The sequence below is a fragment of the Pipra filicauda genome, unplaced genomic scaffold (genome assembly GCF_003945595.2).
Source record: "Pipra filicauda isolate LSUMZ 115617 unplaced genomic scaffold, ASM394559v2 scaffold7_size6619720_pilon, whole genome shotgun sequence".
NCBI lineage: Eukaryota > Metazoa > Chordata > Aves > Passeriformes > Pipridae > Pipra > Pipra filicauda.
In genome coordinates, this window is record NW_024104976.1 from 1,489,443 (window position 1) to 1,507,252 (window position 17,810).

Sequence of the window (17,810 nt, forward strand, 5' to 3'; positions counted from 1 at the left end):
CTGAAGATTTTAGTCCCAGGCCAGTAAAACTGTCATTTTGGAGTTTGCTTTATTCCTGCTGCCTCTTCCCCTTGCTCACCATGGCAGCCTCCAAACCCGCTGCAGTCCATGGTCAGGTGGTGCTGCTGCCTTGGAGCTCAGTCTCGGCCTGCTCAGACCTAGGGGGTGGAGGGGGGTGTTACTGAGCAACCCTTATTTCATGTTTCCATGCCAGTGCAGTTAAGGCTGTACATATGTTCAGCTTCCAATGTAAGGAGCTGCCTCGATTTCAGTGGGATGTGCATAATCACATCCTTACGTGTTTTGTGGGACTTTATACCCACTGAATGTAAATAGACCCTATGGAAGTAGAGAGCGTGAGTGGCTGCACATGTGCTGTTAAATTTGCTTGTTATCCTGTGATTTGAATTCTGAATACAGTCACTACCAAGTGCCTTTCCATGTTGCTGAGGTATTTTGGTTTAGACTCCATTTTTTATTTTTGTGTCGACCTACATTTTCTTCTTCCTTTGACCTGTGTCCTCCATTGTGTTCGGGAAGGGTATTTCCACTACCCAGCAGATGCAGCAATAAACCCCCAAAAATTTACAAATTTTTTCTGTAAGCAATCAGCACTTGCTAGGTTTGACCATCATTTTTGCTTACAAACTCTTTACTTACTTACTCCATGTTGCAATAAAAAAGTAGCAATGATTGTTTACAAACTGCCAGATTTGAGAACTGGACCCTTAGGCTTGAGTATTCAAAATCAGCTACTGCAGTTACCAGCATGTTTAAATTCAGCAGGGTTTTTAGAATTTTTATATCTTCCTTAAGGACTGTAACACGGTTGGGTTCTCTTACACAACACTCGATCAAGATGGTGATGATGTAACCAGATACCCTGGCATATTTGTGATAGCTGTGGATAGAGGATCTCACATAACTGGTTCTGAGGGCTTTGGTATGTTTTTCTTTTTGGTGATAACACAGTTAAATTTTACGGGAGACTTGAGATTTTTTTTCACCCAAATGGCCACTCGGGTGACCCAACATGACTTTCTGTAGTATTTATATTGCACATATTTATGTAGCTCTGATATCTTTTTAATCACTGCCCAATTTAGATCTTAGACATCCTTGTTGTTTGTGCATAACAGCCCTTTCAAGTGTGACCTTTCTGTTGGTATGTACGTTGGGAACAAAAGAAGAATTTCATAATGGACAGCCTTGCCATAATGAGCCATTATTTCTTAAAAACACAGCTACTATCTTAAGCAAATGTCATAATGTATATTCTGTGGTCAGCACCAATTTGAACAAATTAAGCTGCATTCCACACTAAAACACTGGTGTGCTAATACAAGAAAATGATTGTTCTACTTGTTTCAGTGGGATTTTTTTCACTGTTTTCTGTCCAGTCAGGCAAGTTCTCCCACATTACTTGGGAGATGAAAAGTGACTAGGTTTGAAATAAATCAACCTAATTTTGCACAAATAAGTGAAACACATTTAACAACTGGGAATAAAATATATTTTGCTCAGTAGAGATTTGTTGTTTAAGTGAGATTAAGTTTAGGTGGCATATGTTTCATAATTATTATCTGTAGATTTCCATCTCATATTTAAGTTCATCAATGACTGATGAAATGCTGTTCCATTGCATCAGCTGAAAGCTCTTTGTACAACCAGCCTAATCCACAGTTTTACTTTCGTGACTTCTTGTGTTGAAATAAATCTCATTGTGTAAAAGCCCCTGGGAACATAACCTCAAATTAATCTTTGTTACCACCTTGAAATGGCTTCTTAGAGTCATGAACACTTGTGGGAGTTCTGCTGACCATACAATCTCATCAAGGAAAGTGCTGGGATACAGAAGTGCATATAAAGTGTAAACTGCTGCAGCTTCTCAGTTAAACTGAGGTTTCTGTATCAATTAGGGTGCTGCAGCAGCCCTCCTGTTCTCTTCATTTGTAGTAAAACTGTCCTCACTGAAGTTAATAGAAACCCTGTAGTTAAATTTCATTGGGATTACAATTTCACCCCACTCCCTTTCCCATATAATCCTATGATTCTGTGTACTACAACCTCATGAAAACATGTCACTGAATGTAAGTAATATTGCAGACATGTAAGCAAAAGTTACACCTACATAGGGATCCTGCTGATGTGGATGGAGTAGCACAGAAGGCAGGCATGGTCTGTGCAAGTTCTCTGTTCGTGTCATCTGTTTGCAAGATGAGATCTTGCTCTGCAATGCAACAGCCATCTTCATAATCCCATGTTACAGGCGAGGTTTTAATGGTGAAGAGCAACTCTTAAGAAAACACAAAGGCATTATGTGGATTTACCCAAGAAATAAATTTTTTATAAAGTAGAACAAATTGTTACATAGTGTAATGAACATAAATCTGGAAAGGTTAAATAATTATAAAGGTTCAATCTAGGAAGCTCTAGCAAGATAGCTCCGTAGCGACATTTTTGGTAGTTCTTAGCTCTGTCAAAATCAGATCCAGGCTTGCTTGCTTTTTTCTTTAAAAGGCAAGCCATTTATTCCTCACAAGAACCTTCACGAAGCAGAAACCTTATTCTTGTATTAATACATAATACATTTATAATGTATTTCACCTGGAAGTGCTCAAGAGTCTGCTCTAGGATATCCTTTGTGTATGTCTTTCACAGAGATACTTAGTCTAGTTCTTTTTTTTTTCCCTTGCCATGAATCAACCAAGTTGTAAATAAATCATGCTCCTTTTCCATTAAACCCAAGGCAGCAGACATATTAACGCTTAATGAAATGCAGGACCATCCCATGCAGATCGCACGTACGGGATCATGTGCTGTTGCGCAGCACCGGCTTCCTGTTCTCCAGTGTCTCTAGGTGAACATGGGTCTGATGGATTTCACTGGTGTTACTCATAATTAACCACACTAAAACCAGGGCAGCAAAATAAAGGGACGTCACACAAGCTGTGCCAAACCCCACGTCTTACAATGCCCCTCTTTCGCCGGCAGCGCCCCGGTCCCGCACACACGGTCCCTTCACAGCCCGGCTCCAGACGCCGCTGCGACATTTTTAGATTCCTGCCTCTAAATAAATCTCTGATTTTTTTTTTTTCCTTCGATGTTCCAGTTAATTTCAAGGACACCGCCGCCCGAGACTCCCCCGGCGCCGCCCCCGAGCAGCCGGGCCCGCCGCGCACCTGCCGCCCTCACGCTCCGCGGGGGGGGCGGCCCCGGGCGGGGGCACAAGGCGCTCCCCCCGCTCCTTCCCGCGGGTTTCCGCCGCGTTCGAGACACGGCCTCGCTTGTTTTCGTGCGGTCCGAACGCGGGCGGGGAGCGCCCGCCCCGGGGGGCAGCGAGGGCGTTCCCAGACTGGGCCCGCCCGGCTTCCGTCCCAGCTGGGCCCTCCCCGCCGCCCGCCCCGCCCCGGCCGTGGCGTAGCCGGTCCCGGTTCCCGTGATAACCGCGAACGGGGCCGGCGCCGCTCCGGGCGTGTGCGGACGCGGCGGGGCTGCAGCGCCATGGGGGAGGCGGCCCGGGCCCTCCGCTGCCCGCAGTAGAGCCGCCGCTCGGCGCCGTGGGAGCCATGGACAAAGCGGACAAGGTGCGAGGGCACCGCGAGCCGCTGCCGCGGGAGGGGCGGCGGGGAGGGCGGCGAGCGGAGCGGGCCCGGGCTGTGTCGGGCCGTGTCAGCCCCGGCCGGGCCGGCGGCGGGGGCCGAGCGGCGGGCAGGGACGGCAGGGCGGGGCGCGGCCTGCGGGGCGGGGGCCCCGGGAGCGGCCGTGAGGGGCCCCGGGACCCGCCCCGCCCGGGAGCGGCCCTCCGGAGGGGCGGGCAGCGCGTTCCCCCGGCTGGGAGAGGGAGCCCGGCGTGTGTCCGACCCCTGCCCGGGCGGGAGGCTCAGGCCGCGCCCGGCCCGGTTGTCCCGGGGACCTGCGAAACCGGGAGCTGCTCCCCTGGGAATGCGAAGGGAATTCAGAGCTCCGTTTTGATCTTCTCCCTCCTGGCCTTTCGGGCTTTGTTTCAAGCAAACTGCAGTTAGCGGCGTTTAGTCTAAACCTGCCTGGTCATTAGGAGAGACTTGGTTTCTTGAGGAAGAAACAGGTTTCTTGGGAACTTTGCAACGCAAGTGAGGTGTCACTCTTGCTGAAATGCTGTAAATGTCAGGTTCGGGCTGAAGTTTTCAGTGCTAGGGCACAGCTGATGGTCTGGGAGCTGAGTGGGAGAGAGGTGGGTGTAGCTCACTAATTCTACAGGTCCCTATTTTTTTTTTCTTAAGTATTAAACTTGGCTTTGCCGAGGTAATCAGTTTGAATTATTCTTAAGACCATATGGAGTATGAAGAAATCTAAGCTGGGCCTTAAGAGTTTGTATGGCTTGTTACATATGTGCAATAACACAGTTCATGGTCAGGAGGTAGTTCTGAAAGATGTATCTGAAATGAATGATGTCATCCCTAACAGCCTGATGTTTTTTTTAAGCTTCTGTTTCTGCAGAATGTGTTGAAAATTCATGAATTACAGCTCTTTGTTTCCTAGTTTTCAGCTTTGGCATCTCCAGGGGTTCTAATAGTAGGGTTAAGGAATAAAATAACACAGGCTCCTGTAGCAAAGTAGATAATAACCAATAATGTACTCTGTAAAGATACACTGCTGTTCATTTTGTACATATGTCTAAGGAAGTTAGTGAGCAGTAGGTCTTATAACAGGATGGCTCCCACTGTGGCTTTCTTACTGGGCTTTCTGGTGTTGTAATGATTTTAAATTCAATTTTTTTATGCTTTTTATTTGCCTTCATATAGAAAAACTGATCTTATTCTGTGACATTTACATTAGTCCAATCTGTAGTATTTTCTGCTTTAAAGTGTTGTATTTTGGTGTGGTTTGTATTTTTTTTTACCCCTTTGTTTCATCTGGAATTACTGCTGTAGTACACTTGTGAAATATTTATTCTTTGTTGCTTGAGCTCTTCACTACTGGAGGTTCACACACGTGCCTTTATCAAACCATTCTCTTTGAATTTGTTCAAAATAGTTTATGAAAACTGAGAGTTGTGTTATTTACAGTGTAGAGTGTTGACTGTGACTGTCTTAACTAAGTGCAGGTTTTTGAGTTGGAGGTGCAGTGAAGTTCTTTGAAGCAGGAACCATCTTCTTGTTTACTCTGTTTGCAGCATATCTGGTCCTGTTGGTTCCTTAGCCACGAGTAAGGCTTCTAGGCAGACAAATAATTAATACCTAATGAGTTTCTAATATGATTCAACTATCTTGTTGCTTTTGTCTTCTCATTATACAGCACCATCTTGATTAGGAGATCCATAAATGCTTTGGGTTTGAACCCTTTGTGCTGTAAGAATTGAATGTAATCTCCTTTACCAGTGTAAGTGTTTGGTAAGGTTGCATCAGTTTTGGGAGCTGTTTCATTTTTTCCTTTATTTGGGCTTCTTTCTCCACCTGTATTGCATGAGATCTGATAAATGAATATTAAAGCATGCAGATGTGTGTTAGCAGGAGTTATTCTCTCCTCCCCTTTCCCTCAGAATGCTCTCTCAGGCACAGTGTGGTAACTGTTCATGCTGATAGGAATAACTCCTGTGGAATCAGAGTATAAGCTGCTAGGACTGATGTAGTGTGGTAGCGTGGGATTTCAATGGTATTTTGATGGGGAAACAGTTTTGTGGTGTTGGCTTAGTAAATCAGTATGAAATTTCACGTAACAAGATTATTTGGACACCTAAATGACAAAAAAAAAAATCACTTGTTGAGTGCCCTTCAGATTTCCGTTGCCTAAATTCTGGTATGACTTCATTTGTTATAATATGCTCAGTGATATTTTGGCAGCTGACATAGACGAAAACAGAAGAAAGCTGTTTAAAAACTATTTGTTTTATGATAGGAATTGTTGTGATTTTTGTAGTGGGTGTGGAAGTTTACTTCTGTCTACACCAGAATGAAACTGTTCCCATTAAAAAGCATATGGGTTTCAGCAGTTAAGTGGAGGTTATTTTCCTACTAGAGAAAAAATTTGGCATATGACCTACAAGCCTCTTTCTGCTTAAGCAGAATATGGTAGAAAACTAAAGAGAAACAACTTCTCTCAAAGGTACTGCTGTGCTTTGATTTTTCTCAGTGTTACACTTTTGTCTTGCCCTGTGATTAAGACGTTTGGTTCCTTTAGTACAGTTGAGAAATCAGGTGAAGTTGAGAAATCCGTGACCTGTGTTTTTGTTTTAGTATTGCTTAAAGACAGACAGCCTGTTCTGCTTGTCCCTGCTATTCCTGACTGTTCAACAGGTGGCTTGATAATATGGTTGCCATAGAAGTAGATCTGGATCAATGTTTTGTGCTCTTTATCCTGTCCACTTTCCTTTTGTGTTTCTTACCCATGGCAGAGTTTTCAGCTGAGGCAAGCTGGAAAACGTCAGTTTTCCTGTTCTGTACATTTTGCCTGCTGCTTTCTCTTGAACTTTGAAAGTTTGGGTTTTGTGGGAGTTTTGTATGGTCTTATTTTAGAGTGTTCTCTGGTGAATTTAAATGTTATTGATATGATTCCATGAAAATCTTCTTTTTGGTCACAAATGTATTTGTCATTGACTAGTTCGTGGAGATCAGAAAACTGATTTACATAAATAGTTTGGATTAATCCTTGTAGAACATTGTCTACAAAGCATTCAAATATTACCATTTCACGTGAATAGGTTTAGAAGGTTGTACTGTTCAATGCTGTAAAGTAAGAGAAGAAGATCGTGTTGGTAGCTTTTTTTTTTTATCTTTGGACAAGCTTTTGTAACTGTAAATACTAAGTTTTATTTTTCTCCCTTTTTTTTCCTAGAATATTCTGGTTTTGAGTTTAAACATGCCAACTTGTCGTGTTGTACCACTTGTTTGTTTTCTATATATAGATAAAACAGTTAAATATTTAACTTTGTTATGTTCTGATCATGGTACTTTTTCTGTAAAAGGGAAGGGAATCATGCATGATTCCCTTATTATGAGCTGAGGGAAAAGGGAAAGACTCACTTCATAGTGTATTTACTTTAAGTGGTGTGTTGAAATGACTATGTTAAATGTAAATAGGGAGGATGAAATTTTGTGCTTTGTTAAATGGCCTGCTGCTGGCGGTTCCAGTCCAACTGCATATTTACCATTCCCAGAGTATCTGCCACTTAGAAGCAACTAATTATAGAAACAATGACTTCCATATTTGTAAAGTTTATCTTAAAATAGATGAACTGTGACTTGCCTTACTACTAACATGGCTTTTAAATTATGAAATCCAAAATTCGAAAGCAGGATTGTTTTCCTGGAGAAAAAAAAAGGTTGAGCGTGTTTTTATTTTATGTTTGTGATGAGACTTCTTGTTTCCAGACTTTGAGACAGTGAACCAGCTGATTTTATTATAGCCCTCTGAGATGTGGCATCTGTGTCTCTTTTCTCACCCTGTAAATGGTAAGATTGATATCTAAGTGTTCTCCAAGACAGCAAGATGACAGAGATTCTATTTAATGGAAAATGCTGAATGTCATTAAGCTACAATGAACAACAACTTTTCTAAGATTAAACGTACAGTGCTATAACTACAGGACAAAGTTTACCAGTCTGTTCCTGCTTGTGTCATCCTCTGTCTTTGCAGCTGTTGAGGACTACAGTAGCTTTTATATAGGAAACAAAGGAGCTCTTCAGTATATATGCTGTCTTGAAAGACTTGTAATTGTTGGACTGAAATATGTAATGAGCTACTGCAAAACGTTTTGTAAATTGAAACTAGGGATATCTACAAAAGAGACTTCTGTCTAAATCTTGGTTTCTTTTGAAGGGGTGTGTTTCCATTAATAGGCAGCTGATTGAAAATCTGATGTTTCAGCATGACTTAAATTTGTATTTAGAATTGGGTTGCTTATCAAAGGTCAATTTCAATAAGGTTTTGTTTAGCTTTGTGATATGAAAGGTTGAATAAACATGAAAAAGTTGCACTCCAAAATAAAATCAAGTTTGGTCTTGCGGTATTTTCAGTGTTTGCTTTTAGAGTGCCTGATCAAAATTGCATGTTACTTTATATTAAGGTCTGACCTTGCATTTACTGATGCCAGTGGCAAAGTGCTAATTTTTTTAGAGGGTACAGGCTGAAATAAATCTCAGTACTGTGGGAGCAATTACAGTTTATCTTGTATCACAGGTGCTCTATTGTAAGGATTAGGGAAAGTGAGGAGCCTTCCCCCAAATCCTTTAGTGTGTGACAAATCTTTCTTGTCTGTGTGGTTACAAATCAGTGGCCTGATCAGTCAGTCCAACTGGTGCTGTTTGTGTCACTTGTCACTCCATTTGTCCTGTGTGGGTGAAATCTTTGAGGAGTTGTGTTCATATATATTTATATGCACTTTGTTTCCTTCTGAAACAAAAAAGCATCTCGTCTCTTATTCTGGAGTTTGCGTCATTTGTCACTGGTTGCAGTCTTAGGCCTGTCAGCGTGGTATTTAAAAGTCAAAGCCACCACCAACACGCTGTGTATTTGGCATTATTGTTTCTGTATCTCCCCAAAGGAGCACAGAGACAACCTATTAAAAGACATAGGAAGTTTCAGTAGGAGATATCTCTTGCTTGTCCAGTGAAATGACAAATTAGCAGCACTTTTACTTACTACTAAATGGATTTCTTTGATTTTTGTTTGTTTGTTTCTTTGTTTGTTTGTTTTTTCACTTTTTCTTCTTGCACTGTGAAGGGAATGTTATTTCTGTTGTTCTCACAACTCAGTGGGTGCCAGGAGGGCTAAAATGCATCTTATCAAATAGAGGAGTTACTTTGCTGTCTGTCTTTACCAACCCTTCCTCCCAACTGAGAAATCCATAGTCCTAAAAAAATCTGCTTAGATAACTTTGGGCAAATTACTTAGCGTTGCTCTTTTGTTTCCCTCACTTTTCCACTGAAACCACTGGCCATCTGTGAAATGTGCTGAAATGTCTGGACAATCACCCTGCAGAGTTAATTCTGTTTGTTTTGGGTTGGTTAGCAGGCTGAGCTGACTTAGTACATTTGTTTCCCCTTTTTGCTTTAAGTTTCATTAAGTTTACTACTCTCCTCTGAAGACACATCCTATGTAAAACATTACTGTTGGAGTATTTTTGAAAGACTGGTAGAATATTAAAAGGAAGTAATACGGTGAAGTTAATTGGTTTAGTTGGTAATACACTTGTTGCTGTTTCAGTTGCTACAGAAGAAAATGCAAAATCTAAAACAGAGGTTTACCCTAAATTCTTTTCTTTGCTGAAACAAGTTTCTTGAAAGGATTAGAAAAAACCAACCTCCATGAGCCAAGCAAACCTGTAGGTGCAGACTAAATTGCACGAAAAACCGGTGTCTAAGGTATGATGCACATAAAACATTGTGAAATGCAGTTTTCATTCCTTTAAATAACAGACACTCTCCAAGTTCTGTAAGTGAAAAAAGAAATTAACTTTCAAATGCACCCCATATGCGTTTATGATTACAGGATATGCTGTATCTTTATCATTATTGGTAAGCTAAACTTGTTATGAGCTGTGTATAGAAAAGGGTAATTAAATACATCACCCAATTGCTCTGTCATAGCAGTAGTAATCATTGCCTCTATGAAAGACTGGGCAAGAGGAAAGGAAGCATTAAAGTTGTCTTTCTAGTTTGGGCATGAGTTGTTTGAACCTAACAAAATCAAGCAGAATAATTTAAATTATTTTCCTAAACTTGTCAAATTACATGATAAGAGTGTTTTGTGTTGTGGGGTTTTGTAATAAATTTGGAAAACAAATAAAAAAACCCCTGACAATCACTGTTTTCACTGGAAAGATTTAAATAAATCAAATTTTATCCAGTCCACCTTGGATGTAAAAGTAAGGTAGGGATTATCCTCAGAAATTGTCAAGAAATTCTTGGCGGCCTTGCAGATGGGATTCATCTCCTGCTCAAAGCTCCTGCTTTGATCAGTTATACCTTGTTTTTTTTAATACTTGATGTGAAAGACAGTTCTCTCAATTCTAATAATGAGTGATGATGGAGTGCAATATCACAAAAATCAGTCATGAGACCATTTTGCAAGAGACCTGTCAATAAAGAACGATTTTAGCATTTCCATATCAATCTCCCAAAATAATATAGGGAAAGAGCAGACAACCAGACAGGAAGGATCTTTAAAACAGGGAGTTTTGTCCCAACCTGAATTACAAATAGAATGTTGAAACTATTTTCTGAGCCAGTACTAGAGTTTATTTTTAGTATCTTGGCTACAATTCACTTGACATGTTGCAGGCAGATAGTGACCAGCAGATTAGGAATAGTTGGGAAGTTTTCAGTGTTTATAAAGCACTCATCCTAGTTCTGCTCTTGAATATTCTGTGGACGAGATGGCCTTGGTGTGTTCCTTTGATGTTTATGCCATCTCGTTTTGTAGGCCAGCCCAGAACTGAGTCTGTTCTCAAGCAAATATTTTTGCCTGAAATAGCACGGAAAAAAGATCTTCGATTTCGGGGAGGGGTTTCAGCACTGATATTTCTGCTACTTATTCTGCGATCACTGTAGATAAGCCCTTTTTTTTTGTTTGTTTGTTTTAATAGAAAGCCTTTCCCCTCGTGCTGTGTTGAGGAGGGTGCCGGGGAGGTTTGCGGAGGGGTGGGCGGGTCACGCGGCAGCTGCGGGATGTGCCCGAGGCCAGGGAGGAAGCTCTGGATGGAGCCGCGGTTTGGTTCGTGGTGCACAAATTCGGTGCTGCTGCTGCAGCTGCCCCCACAGCTTTTCCTCTCAGTGGAACTCCAGGAGTTGGAAAAGAGTTACTGTAGAAGAAAGGAATGTTTGCCTACTACCTAATGATAAAGAAATGTATTAAGGTGATTTTTTTCTTCTCTAATGCAGACCTTGTTGTGCAGCAGGTAGTGATGCTTCTGTATTTGTGCTTATAGAATCCTAGAATGGTTTGGGCTGGGAGGGACCTTAAAGATCATCTAGTTCCAAACCCCTGCCATGGGCAGGGACACCTTCCACTACACCAGGTTGCTCAAAGCCTTATCCAGCCTGGTCTTGAACACTTCCAGGGATGGGGCATCCTTCCATGCATTATTTTCCATATGTATCTCCATTTTATAGCCATAAGCACTTTCAGAACAGTCATTAATAAATACCTTTCTGACAAGAACCGTATTTCTCGTCACTTTCAAAGACATTGTTTTCTCCTGGCACTCTTAATTCCACTTTTATTTTATTTATTTATTTATTTATTTATTTATTTATTTATTTTTTATTTTTTATTTATTTATTTATTTATTTATTTATTTATTTATTTATTTATTTTAGATGTTTGGTTTTCTCTTGATTGCTGCTGGAACTTCACATCTGTTAACTACAATTTTATCTTTAGATGACTGTTGTTACTAAATAAGCTTATCAAAGTAAAGACTCATTTTGTTGGAAGGGATGTTTCTGCTTTCCCAGCACACTTCAGAAAGTCCAAAGACACGTAACCTTCTCAAGAAATGGTTAAAAGTAGTCATGGACTCTACACTTGATAAGTGTTGTGGGTTTCCCCCCATTTTGTGGAATTTTTTTTCAATTCTCAGTTCAGGTTATAAACAAGCTTTGGTCTTGGTCACTGTGGCTTGCAAATGTCCTGCCATCCAAGTTGTTAAGGATGTGACTTTGATCTCAATACTTGAGGACATCCTGCAGACAGTGGTCTCCTATCCTAAACAATATTTCATTTAGAAAGTTTTCTCCTGTGTTTATGAAGCTCATCTTAGTGAGGTGCACAGTATTTGGAAGGAGTGAGTGATGTTTAAATAGAAATTATTTGGTGAACTGCTGTTTACAGGAAATGGCTAATGGTGAAAATTGAGCTAAGACTGCATAAAATCTCAAGAAAGAAGTATGAATTAGCAAATTTGGTGATGGAAGGGTAAAGATAATAAGAGGCAGACAATGTCTGTAATAGCACCTTTTGCAGGAAAAGTTTGATTTCACTTGTACAGGTCATCTAAAAAGCTGTTATAGAATGACTGTGTCATAATTACTTAGTTTGAACGTCATATTTGGAGTTAAAAAGAATGAATTGAGCAAAATTTTTGAATTAGCATTTGAAATTATCAGGGAATTCTAATATTACTATCATAAGTAATATGTCTTGAAAATTATTTCCTAATATAAAAATAGAATGCATCAGTCACTGGTGGTTATGATGATTTAATAGTACATATAATACTTATATGAAAATTAGGGAGCTTTTACTGTCTCAACAATGTTTTTTCCTCTCCCCTTTGTAGGAGATGACAGCAAAGTACTTAAATACCAGCTGATTTTCAACTCATTTGTTGAATTACAGTGTAACTCATGGGTTTGGTAATTTACTTGATGATGATTCTACCTCTTGCTCAGTAATTAAATTTCTTGTATGTAAGTGTGTCAGACTAACTAAACAAAAATCCAGTACTTTGCATGAGCGGGTCTTGACCTCACTTTTTCTAGTTCAGTCTGATCCATTAAAGTACTTACTCATCAAGTAAAAGTAGCTTTTCTTACTCACTGGGACAACTGTGTTTTCAAAACCTTTTTGGACTTGCCCCTCCCACCTATTCCACCCATATGGGATCTTATTTCAGAAGAATGAGTTTTGGGGACTTAGAGATTCTGATATTGGATGTAGGGCTGTCTCTGGATTGTGGATGTGACACTGAACAAGGATATGGACTGAGAAGTATGTGGTAGGTGTGGGAATACTTGCCATGATATTTTCAGAGCTCCCATTTAACTGTTTCTGCTCATGTGGATGTTCTCGGGTAGTAGCAAGAATGTTCTCATCACATTGAACCTTCAGGCTCTCCTTTTTGTAAAATAAGAGCACGTACTCATTCAGGTTACATGTTACTTTTGGAATTCTTCCTTAGTTAGATAGAAGGAAAATTGTCTGGAGTCCTTATCTGCTTTAGAAAATCTTCTTTGGATTTGGTAGTCCATGAGGTAGTAAAGTCAGACAAATAGAATTAAGCTGAAATCTTTGTTTAAAAAAAAATTATTTTCACCTGAATGTAACTTTTATAGTGGAATATAGAATTTAAGGGTGCTTTGGATCTGCAGTTGTCTTATTGGATGGAGTAGTTTTTGTTGTTTAGGTATAAGATGCAGCTACACAAAACCAAAAGCGTGGGCAAAGCCACCTTAAACTGAGGATACCTTCAGGATTGGGGGAGAAACTCTTCTTTGAAAGCATAGTTTTTAAAACTTATTTCTAAGCAGTCTTTAAAGCCTTCTTTGTGGCAAACTTTAATCATGATCTTAAAACTTCAAAGTGTGTTAAAATTATGCAGATGGAATGTAGGGGGTTTCTTCTGTGATACACCATCTAATTTAGCAGTAAACCTATGGTTTAGTGCTGAAAAGTTTTTTTTATAATTGCCTCAGAACACGGTCAACTTTGTAGAGCAGGCCAGGCATTACTACATCTTCCATATGTTGGTTTCACTTCTGAAAGCCTACACAACTGTGCTCCACATACAGCGCTAATTTGATTTCTTTCTGTGCTCAGACTGGTATATCCTCTGCAAGATCTGAACTTCAGTCCCTTTTAAATTAATTAGTGTTTGTATTGCACTTGTAAAGGTTAACACAAATGCTAAATGTTGGTGATCTGTATTACACCCTGCATTGATTGGGAGCATGCAAGAAGCACTTGCCAACTGTTTTCCACCTCCTGTAGCCTTGTCATCCCTTTGCCTGCTGGTTGTGGTACTGAGTGTACAATGTCATGAATCTAAATTTTCACAAGCAATTTATGACTGTATTTAATGAAGGCATTGTTTCTATTCTCTTAAGAATGTCAAGCTGTCAGCTGAAGTAGAACCATTTATTCCTCAGAAGAAGGGTCCAGAAACACTAATGATCCCGATGGCGCTTCCTAACGACAGTGGAGGAATTAATGGCATGGAACCAACTCCAATCCCCAGCTACCTGATCACTTGCTATCCATTTGTACAGGAAAATCAATCCAACAGGTAATAGTGGTTTTGGTCTTCATGGAACTTGATCTATTTTTAAGTGAGTTTAAACTTTTGGTAGGCTTGAGAGGAGTCAGTGAGTGTGGACTGTATATTAGCTTTTTTTGGTTTACAGTATTTCATTTTCTGACCCTTCATGGGTGAGGATGAAATTCCTGTCTCCAGTCTTTTACTTATTTTCTTCCCTCTGCTTTTTTTTTTCTCTATTTATATTCTTTGCTGCCCTTTTTTCCTGGCTACAGAGGTCTCATGCAAATCCCTCCCAAAGTCACATGCTGTGCTTTTGCATCTTGCAGGGCAGTCAGGAGGTCCACACCCGCATCTGATGCTGAATGAAGCAAGGCTTTGGGTGTCCAACTTGGGTCCTGCCATGGCAAAACAGTCTGCAGCTGACTCAGTACTGAGTGTAGCTGTATCCAGTTTTCTTCATGTAACTAAAATATGCTGAGTTTAGGAACTTATTTTTTAAAGAAGTGGTAAAGGTCTGAGTTTTCTTTCAGAGAGGGAAAAACTTACTGAGCAGTTGTCTTTCCTTTTGTTTTTTTACAGGCAGTTTCCACTGTATAACAGTGACATCAGATGGCAGCAACCCAGCCCAAATCCTGCAGGACCATACCTTGCTTATCCTATAATATCTGCACAGCCACCTGTTTCTACAGAATATACTTATTATCAGCTGATGCCAGCACCATGTGCTCAGGTCATGGGTTTCTACCATCCCTTCCCTGCCCCCTATCCCACACCCTTTCAAACAGCAAGTGCTGTCAGTACAGTTACTACAGAATGCACTGAGCGTCCCAGCCCCTCGGGCCAGGTCTTCCCATTGTCCAGTCAGCGGAGCAGGAGCAGTAACAGGGGACCAGCCGTACAAAAAGTAAGTCTGCTTTTAATAGGATAAGTAGAACTGTATAAAGAAAGTGTCTTTGCACAGGAAATATGTATCTCATTTGAGCCAGAGCAGGTATGTCAGTAGTGGAAGAAAAATAGAGGGAAAGGTAGGCAGAAAAGGTGTTATTCAGAGAGCAGAAAAACTGTCTACAGAGCTATTTTGTGGTAAAATACTTTGTGAGTTTATGAAGTGTGTAAGTATGACATGGGAGACTCCCATTGCCTCTCTGCTAGTGCAATCTGAGCTTAGAATTACTTCATTAGAGAACAGAGAATGTATACCCATTCTTTCTTTATCCTTTTTTGGTACTTTCACATCATAATGAACAGTTCATCTAGTAAATAATGCAAAGAGGTTAATAAATTAAATACTTTTATGAATATTTCCCTTAATCTCTTGTCTTCAAACATATGGCTTCTGTAGAGGGCACTAGAACTTCTAATTGCTTTGTTTGATTACAACTATGAAGTCAAATCATATGACTTTGTTTTGTGTGGCTAATATTTTAAAACAGCAACAGCAGTTACAGATGCACATAAAAAATAAACGTCCTCCAGTGAAAAATGTTGCCACTCAGAAGGAGACAAGTTCATCAGGTCCTGAGAACAGATCAAAGATTGTTTTGTTGGTTGATGCATCACAGCAAACAGGTAATTTGTTTCTTAAGTTCTGGGTGTACAAAATAAGTAGAACTACTTGTCAGTTGCCATCTTTTCTAAAAGAGGGTGGACCTGGTTTAAACGTGGCTTTTAAGAGAAGTCTTTGCAGATCAAAAGGATAATGAAGACAAGATGCTGATGGTTGCAGATACCTACTCAATATGTCACCTTATAATGTTGTAATAATATGGTACTCCTGCAGAGACTTTGCCACGGTCAGAATCACTCTTCTTGAAGGAGTTGGTTATTATTATCAGTTGGACCTAGACATGATTTAAATTCAATGCTGGTTTAATTTTATTAAAAGACTTTGGCCTTTTCAATTTGTTTTTATGATGTATAGGTTTGTCGTGTCTTTTAACAACTCCTGCACAAGTAATTTTATTTTTATTGTTTCTTGAAGACTTTCCTTCAGATATAGCTAATAAATCACTTTCTGAGAGCGCCTCGACAATGCTTTGGAAATCAAAAGGCAGGCGCAGAAGAACTTCTCACCCTGCTGCAGAGTCCTCCAGTGAACAGGGAGCAAGTGAAGCAGACATTGACAGTGACAGTGGCTATTGTAGTCCTAAGCATGGCAATAACCAGGCTGCAGCCATGGCTTCAAGAAACACAGATTCTTGTGCGATGAATGTATGTAAACATAACTGAGCAACTTCACTATATTTGTATCTGACAGACTAATAAAAGTTACTAAAATAATTTTTTTCTTTTTCAGGTTGTAGAACCATCAATAAATGCAAGTAAGCATTGTTTTAACTGGTGAGCTGTTTAAAATTTGACTGGGTCATAGTTGTATTTTGGCTTTACATTTTGCTGGGAACCACCTCTTGATCTACTTCAACTTGCTGCTCTAACTGCTCAGATACTTCTGAAGATGTCTTTTTACTGTGATTTCCAACCACAAGACACCTGGTTCAATGAACAAGTGTGTAGCTATCACTGATGGTGATACAGCTGTCACTAATGGTCTATCAATAGCTGCCTGCTTTAACAGATTAAAGCTTGAGATTCCACTGGAAGCATTCAGAAAAAGCTGTGCTTCTGTTGTAGTTTATCCTCAAGCTTCCTTACCCTGTTGGGCTGCAGTTCATACCTGGGTAGTAATAGAGCCAAGGAGTTCTCATTCCCTATTTGAGAAGTACTGACAATTTTTAGGAGCTTTACAGAGGTACTGTACCATGAGCAAGTGTTTTGATCAGTCTGGTAGTAGTAGGTAATGCTAGTAGCTGCTATTTGTGACTGAACTGAGGTTGGTATGGATGTGAACCTGAGATTTCCTTTGTCTGACGCTTCCTGATGATCAGTAGTTGGCAGTTTCAGTGCTCCATGGAGGCAGTTCTGCCCATGTCTGAAAATAGCTACAGAAGTGAGTGTTGTCACAGGAGAATTAGACTTTCTCAGAGAATTCTGTATCAGAATTGTGTTCTGGCTCTGGTGGCCTGTGTATCATTATGATACATTCTGTTGTACTAGTCCAGTTTTTCATAGATGGCACTTCTCTTTCAGCTGGTGTAAGTTGGACTAATGTAAATTCCCAGGCAACTCAAAAAAAACCTTGGATTGAAAAAACTCAGACCTTTTCCAGAGGTGGAAGACAAGCTGAGCAAAGAAGTAATCCGCAGGTATGTTGTCTATGGTTCTGAACTCAAGTCTTTTGGGGCGTTTTTTGAGACATGAAAATACAGAATTTGAAAGGAATTATAAAATTTACATACAAATAATATAAAATAAAAAGAGTGAATGAAAAACATTGCATATATAAACTAACTTGTGAAATTAAGACAGTGTGAGTGTAGAAAAGCTAGTTCAGTTTTTGACCCATTCATACCTCAGAAGAAAAAAAAATTCTCAAACTTTCTAAGGAAAGATTCTGATGTGACAGTGAATTAGAATCCTGTGTTCTCACTCCTGTTGTCTTTGAAACTTTTGTTTATATTTACATTAGCATACCATATTTTTTGCATTTTTATTATTTCTTAATGATTTAAAATTATTTTATTCTGTGAAACTTCCTTCAAGTGGGACAGGATTTCTGTAATCAGTATGTAAGGAGAAGATGGCCTTCCTAATTTTGATAGATTTTATTGGGGCAGTTGGTCCAGAGGGGGACAGAGAAGGCTGAAACATCTGCCTTTGTTTGAACATAGTTTCTGCTGGAATTCAGGTATTGCAGACAAGAACTGCCAAGCTTGAAGTGGGAGCTTCATCACAGATGTGCCTGTACGTGCAGACATAGCTTGCCCTGTTTAGGTTTTTAGAGGAAACTGTTAAA

At 40.1% G+C, this 17,810-nt stretch overlaps 1 protein-coding gene across 2 annotated transcripts in view; it reads left to right on the forward strand.

Moving 5' to 3' along the window:
* The first annotated feature begins 3,271 nt into the window (after positions 1-3,271).
* SECISBP2L (SECIS binding protein 2 like) overlaps positions 3,272-17,810 on the forward strand; it is a 29,615-nt gene continuing 15,076 nt past the window's right edge. The window contains exons 1-7 of one of the 2 annotated variants that reach the window (XM_027732157.2): positions 3,272-3,587; positions 13,806-13,984; positions 14,537-14,861; positions 15,391-15,526; positions 15,939-16,168; positions 16,254-16,278; positions 17,045-17,160. In XM_027732157.2, coding sequence (XP_027587958.1) covers positions 3,570-3,587; positions 13,806-13,984; positions 14,537-14,861; positions 15,391-15,526; positions 15,939-16,168; positions 16,254-16,278; positions 17,045-17,160 — 1,029 coding nt within the window. In that variant the 5' untranslated portion in view covers positions 3,272-3,569. Of the gene's footprint in view, positions 3,588-3,911; positions 4,214-13,805; positions 13,985-14,536; positions 14,862-15,390; positions 15,527-15,938; positions 16,169-16,253; positions 16,279-17,044; positions 17,161-17,810 lie in introns of those variants that run through there. The other variant, XM_027732156.2, reaches the window with a different exon arrangement.